The sequence below is a fragment of the Molossus molossus genome, unplaced genomic scaffold (genome assembly GCF_014108415.1).
Source record: "Molossus molossus isolate mMolMol1 unplaced genomic scaffold, mMolMol1.p scaffold_m16_p_1, whole genome shotgun sequence".
Taxonomy (NCBI): Eukaryota; Metazoa; Chordata; class Mammalia; order Chiroptera; family Molossidae; genus Molossus; species Molossus molossus.
Genome location: NW_023425344.1, coordinates 173,812,984 through 173,818,983, shown reverse-complemented (window position 1 = coordinate 173,818,983; position 6,000 = coordinate 173,812,984). Strand labels below are relative to the sequence as shown.

The following is a 6,000-nucleotide window of genomic DNA, read 5'->3' as shown; positions in this document are numbered from 1 at the left end:
CTCGGTGGTCTGTGGGCCAGGCCTTTCATCTGGGAAAGCTGACCGAAGGAGTAAACAAATATACAGTTGTCCCATGAGACCAGAATGGAAATAAGCCCGAAAGAGAACACGAAAGGAAAATAGGTACAACTCTGCCAAGGCGGTTGACATGCCACCATGAATTCATACCTGAACACACTGCATTTCTTACCCGATGTGCTCGGCGTAATGCATTGGCAGCTCACACTATAGACAGGAGGGAAATATTCATTATCTTCTTAGACATGTTTCTAGTTTCTAAGACACAGAGCCCCTTGGTGTCTGTACCCATAGAATTCAGCAGCCCAGGTCTGGTAGAAGGTTGTTTACTTCACAGAGAAGAATGCCAAATTCTTAGGAGGTGAATTTCTACAGGAAACTATGGGCCCATCTGCATTTTGCTAGGCCAATGCTATCAAATTTTACATAAAACATTAAAAAAGAAAAAAAAAAAAGCCCATAGAAGTATCTGGATCAGCTTTTAGAAAAAGAGGCACACTGGAAGTTCTTAGTATTGAAAAAAAGAAAACAACAGAAAATTATATGAACAGAGATGGAATGTAGAAGAATAAATTAATGGCTTTAGCTACCACTTTCATATAAAAATTGAGATGAAGTCAGTCTTCCCCAGATCATAGTGTAGAAGAAATTCATGAATAACTACTTCCTAGATGTGATATGCGATCAAGTCTGGAGCTCATTGGGGCTGTTGACTGAAGTGGATCACCATGCCAGAGAGGAGAAGGATGAGGAGGAACAGAGCCCCTGTGTGGCTACCACCAGGGTGGCTGGGAGAGGGGAAGTGGACAGAGGTGAAGTGAGTCCAACAAACTCCACTTGAGGCCAACCTACTGAATGAGGCTGGATTGGTTTCCCTCATCCCTGCATTCGTAGAAATTGCACAGGGACTTAAGAGACAGAGGGACTAGCTGCCATTTTAATATCTTTACCTTTCTATGTCTGTTGTCAATCACACTACTTTCCCAAACTCCAAGCGTATATCACAGTGCTGATTAAGTGTTTGGGAACAAACACGAATACTGAATTGGCTTCAAGCTGGACCTGTTAAAACTCTCTTGAATTCACTCCTGTCCTGCAGAGCATTGTCTAGAGGGTTTGGTAGAATGCCCACGCCTAGGGAGGGAAATGAAGAACTGTGAAACTAACATTCAGTGCTCCTAACACGGTGCCAACAACTGATGGGTGTGCAGAGGGACACGAAACGGGCCTCTCAGTCACAGATAGCGATTACGAAGCCTGGCTATGCTCAGGCTCAGTTGCTAACGGGGTTATAAATACTGTATGTGAGCCTCAAGGAGCCAGATACGCTGAGGCCTGTGTCTGAAGGTGCTTTTCTGTAAGTGACGTCTGCCCCAATTATAGAGAAGGTGCCAAGCAGTGGGACTGTTTCTCTCTACAGCTGAAAAATGGAAATATATCCAACAAGTTATTGGCATTTTGGAGAGGCTGAAAATGATTCCTACTTTTTAGTTTTGACTACTATTGGCTTGGCCACACAGACCTGTTTCTCCCATGTTGCAAATTTCTATATGATGACAAAGTAGCTGACGTGAATGAAAGTGCCTGTCTTTATTCAACCAACTCTCCTCAGTGGTGGTGTTCCTAACGGTACACTGTCTCACACGTGAAATGTGGTCGTCATGGTCTTCGGATGTTTCACACATTTATAAACTGCTCTTAGAAAACCCACAGTGAGGATATTTTAATGGTCTAGCACTTCTCTTTTTATGTGGCTTTTTCAAAAATAAACTCATTGAATTTCACAGTATGTTCATTGTGTGTGTGTGATTCAGGAACTAATACATTAATTTGTAGATTACCAAATCTGCTGATGCTTTTCATTTTCCCTTCCAGCTCTTGGCATTTTGTTCGTTTTTTTTCCCTGATTAGAACAGGCAGGATTAGAGAAAAATCTAACAGTTCTTCCTAGCAATTCCTGAAGACAACTTATACTTTATAAAACTTATATTTGATATTTGGATTAGATATTAATTTGTGTGTGGGGGCATATTTTTTTGGACTTCTTCCCTCTCCTTGACACAGAAAGTCCCCAGTTGGTTTTATCTTTGTTTGGGGGAAGGGAGAGTGTGACAAAATAGGCCGATTTAGGATATCAGAGAGAGAAGAGGTTCCCCGGTCGCAGTTCAAGCCCGTTGCAGGGAGAGAGGCCGTCGGCCTGCACTTCTAATTCCCCTTCACACCCTGCCCGGCCTCCGCGTGCCGGGCTCCTGCAGGCAGGGACCCGCGTGAAGGACACAGGCAAGGGAGAGGAGGAACAGAAATGGGAAAACATAACATTCAAGGAGGCAAGACGAATGAAAACGAACCCCCCCCCCCCCACCGCCCTTTGCAGGCAGGGCCCCCTGTGGAGAGATGTGCACAGCCTCACTTACATCTCTTCTGCTACGTCCAGTCCTGGTCCACGGAGAACCGAACCAATGACTACCTTCGGGGAAGTTTCCAGTATCACCGAAGCATTTCCTTCCTGCCTTCGGTTTCTCCAGTTGCTCCAGCAGCAGCATAGGAGCTTTTCATGTAGAAAACCCCTTTCCTCCTGGTACTCCTGGACACAGCGGGTGCCCGAGGAAGGCTCAGGGAGTGTGCAGTTTCCACTGTCCTTACTGGAGGAACAGGCGGTCGGAGACCCGCATCCAGTCTGACAGTCAGTTCTCCAAGCAGGCTCCCAATTTGTTTCGGCCACGACGCTTCCAGATGGAATAGCACCACTAGGTTTCCTTCTCCAACTGCTCAGAATTCGGAAATTCTTTACAATTTCTAGGTAGTTGCAGCGAGCATGTGAAGAGACATCACGGATGTCAACTCAAGTATTCAAAAGGCAACTGCTGGGCCGCAGGTGCATCCCGTGCGGCTGGGGATTCACCGCCTTCAATTTCTGCTTGACCACACGCTTCCCTTTCTATCCCCCTGGTAAACTGCTTCTCCTGGGGCTGAAGGCCATACAGCACACCTCATTCTAACCCGATATCTGACATCTCACAGGCCTGCTGGTTTTTGTTTGTTTTGTTCTTTTTTTAACCTAACATGTTCATATCATGCTCTGGTTTAATATATGATATACTCGTGTGCTGGACGACACGCCAGCTACTCATGCAGGAATCCGACCTGCTGTCGACTGTGCCTTCAGGTTCAACGCATCTTGGCCAGGAAGGGCTGACGTTGTCCCTAAGTGGAGGTTCCCCAGAGTCTGACGGGCGGGTCAGGTGTGAGTATCTGATCAAGCAGAGGAGCGATCCTGGCCACCCTGTTGTTCAGGGAGGGCCGTGCTCACCGCAGCCACTTAACTCCTGCTTGCTGAAGGCTCCGGCTGCGCAGTGGCACCCGACTGCTTCCTCTCCGTGAGAAGCTCGGGGACATCCGCTGTAAACACAACCTCAACCTCATTTTAGAGGGGACATTTTAAGGCCTCCAGGCTGTTTTAGATGGCCTACCTGGAACAGACTCTTATGAACCCTCACGGATGATCAGCTTAAGTTAGGAAGGAAGGCAACGTCAGCAGTGCGGTATGCGTGCGGACCCGAGAGGGGGCGTCCGGATGACATAATGCAGGAGTCGAACTGGGTGAAAATAATGGACATCCTGCCCTGGAGTCTTAATACACTACCTTCGACTAATTGTACAAAATGGCTGTTTCCCTAACACCAGCAGGCAAACTGCTCTTTAGAAACAGGTATGTGACTGCCTCGTCTAGCCATGAGGATGAAACCCACCTTGGGCTGCATGTGTCTCACTCTCAAAGTGAATGTTCCCACTCATTGTCCCTCGGCACCGGTTCCCTGAGAGCATGTTCTTGCAGGGTTATGTGGCCAAAGGGACAGTCCTGCTTGTTTCCAGGATTTTCTTATGATCATCCTACTTTAAGACCTGAGGAGGACTACAGCGACCCCACAGAAAGCCACCGGAGCTGCCTCCCATCACGTCCGTAAGGACACACGTGCACCCAAGCTTACTCTGGTCCTTCTGAACTCAAGGCCGAGTCTCGGCGCGGGCACGACAGGCACGTCCCTCTTGCACAATGATGCCAAACAAACGTCACAGAGCCCAGGTGGCTGCAAGTGGAATTTGTTTTAAACGGATGGATTCCTTAGGTTTTCTTCACAGTGAAAAGGAAGAAATGATATAAGAAAACAGTCTGAAAAGCTTCTTGCCCACCAGCAACTTCTTTTCGTCAAGGAAGTGTCTTACCAGCTTTTCTGTTTTGCTTGCCTCATCCTTTTATTTTGAATTGAAAACACACACACACACACACACACACACACACACACACACGTAACCCAACTATGTTACTATATTCCTTTCTTTTGACTTGTTAGAAAAGGTGGTTAGCACCCGCATGAATATGGCTTCGGAGACTTGATTTGATCCTGACTGTGCATTCCTGATTCCCGAGATGGGCATTATGTTAGGATATGGTACTGCTTTCTTAGCTGGATCTAGGATGGGTCCCTGAGGGGGCTGATAACTGGCAGGCATGTCCAGGGTAGAAACTCAGCCACCTGGCAAGTGGAGAGGTTCTGGGAAGATTCTGGGACAAGGGTCAGGCCATACACAGTAGCTGGATTGGGGAGGGTTTTAAGGTTGATGCTCATATCTAGACTTTCTTCCACCAACTGGAGGAGAAAGCTTTGACCTCTCTCCCTGAAAGGCCCAAACCTGATAGTCTTTGATCCTATAATCAATTCTCCCCTCACAAGATAGATGCGTTTCTCTTGTGACTCCCGGGGCAGTGGTCACGTCGGCTCCCCGGGTAGAGAAACCTGCACATGCATCATAGTCCACACAGTTTAAGGTGAATGCAATCATCTTTTTTGCATTTGCATATAAAGAACTTTTCTGACCTTAATTTTTCAGACATCAAAGACCCCTGCTTCACCCTACGTCACATGCCTGCCGGTCAAGGTCATGACAAAGGCTGCAGTCTGTCTGGAAACTGCCTCCTGGGTTGGGGGGAAGGTCCAGCTGCCACAGTCCCAGAGCATGACCAAGAGCTCAGGTGCGTGTCAACATGGAACTGTCCATTCACGGATGTTCTGGATCGTGAAATGTGCTCTGTTGTTGGGTCACTTGTCCAGCAGGTGCTTCGACCCCAAGTATCTCCCTGCTCAGGTATCACTGTTTCTTCCTGGAGTCTGGGGTGGAGAATCCCTGCTGGTCCCAGAAGCCATGAGTAATTGCCATAAAAACAAAGAAACGGGTCTTGCTCAATGGCTGATGTCAACCCCTTGCATCATAATTTGTTTTCCAGGTTTATGAAGTTTGTGGTTATTCAACCCTTTCTCCATCCATGTATAGCTCTATTTTCTCTCCTTTCCATAGCATGAACAACAACAACAATGAAATAACCATTTCTCTCCTTTGGGAAACACACAGTCTTGGACCGCTTTAAAAATAGTTTTGGTAATTTCAACATTTTTGGCGAGAAAGATGCTTCAGGACCTTGATGTAATGGGATCAAAATGAAGACCAATACCCACACCAGCAGTGTGTGAAGGCTTGAACTCTCTCAAGGCAGCTGTCGTCAAATACCCTTCTCTTCTTCTGTCCCAAGTTTACATATGTCATTAGCAGGTCAGAGAGCTGGAAGTCTCTGCTTTTAAACATTTTTGGAAAATCTTGATATTTCTTCTGGTCTTACAACTAAGTGGACTTTGGACCTCTACAGGAGACAATGATCAGATACTTCGGCAATATCTCCTTAAACAGCTTTGTATTGTTTCTGTGGCTTAACCGGGGATTTCATGGAGAAGGCAGGGTTCTCGCTCAGACGACCTCACACAGAGATGAGCAAGTTACTCAGTCTTGCTGTCGTTTTCACGTGTCTCTTTTTTAGTTGGTGGTCACACTGGCTTCCTTCTGACGTAGCCTCTCTTTCTGTGGTTAAAGCAGAAAAATGAGTTTATTACCATTCCTTTTTTTTTCTTCTAATTTTTCATCTTCCTCAAA

At 46.6% G+C, this 6,000-nt stretch overlaps 1 protein-coding gene across 3 annotated transcripts in view; it reads right to left on the bottom strand.

Annotated features, from left to right (window-relative positions):
- Window positions 1–5,577: 5,577 nt before the first annotated feature.
- The window catches only part of FMN1 (formin 1), a 370,459-nt gene continuing 370,036 nt past the window's right edge, over window positions 5,578–6,000 (bottom strand). For all 3 annotated transcript variants that reach the window (XM_036268755.1, XM_036268764.1, XM_036268772.1), the window contains one exon: window positions 5,578–5,928. In XM_036268755.1, the coding sequence (XP_036124648.1) occupies window positions 5,884–5,928 (45 nt within the window). In that variant the 3' untranslated portion in view covers window positions 5,578–5,883. The remainder of the gene's footprint in view (window positions 5,929–6,000) is intronic.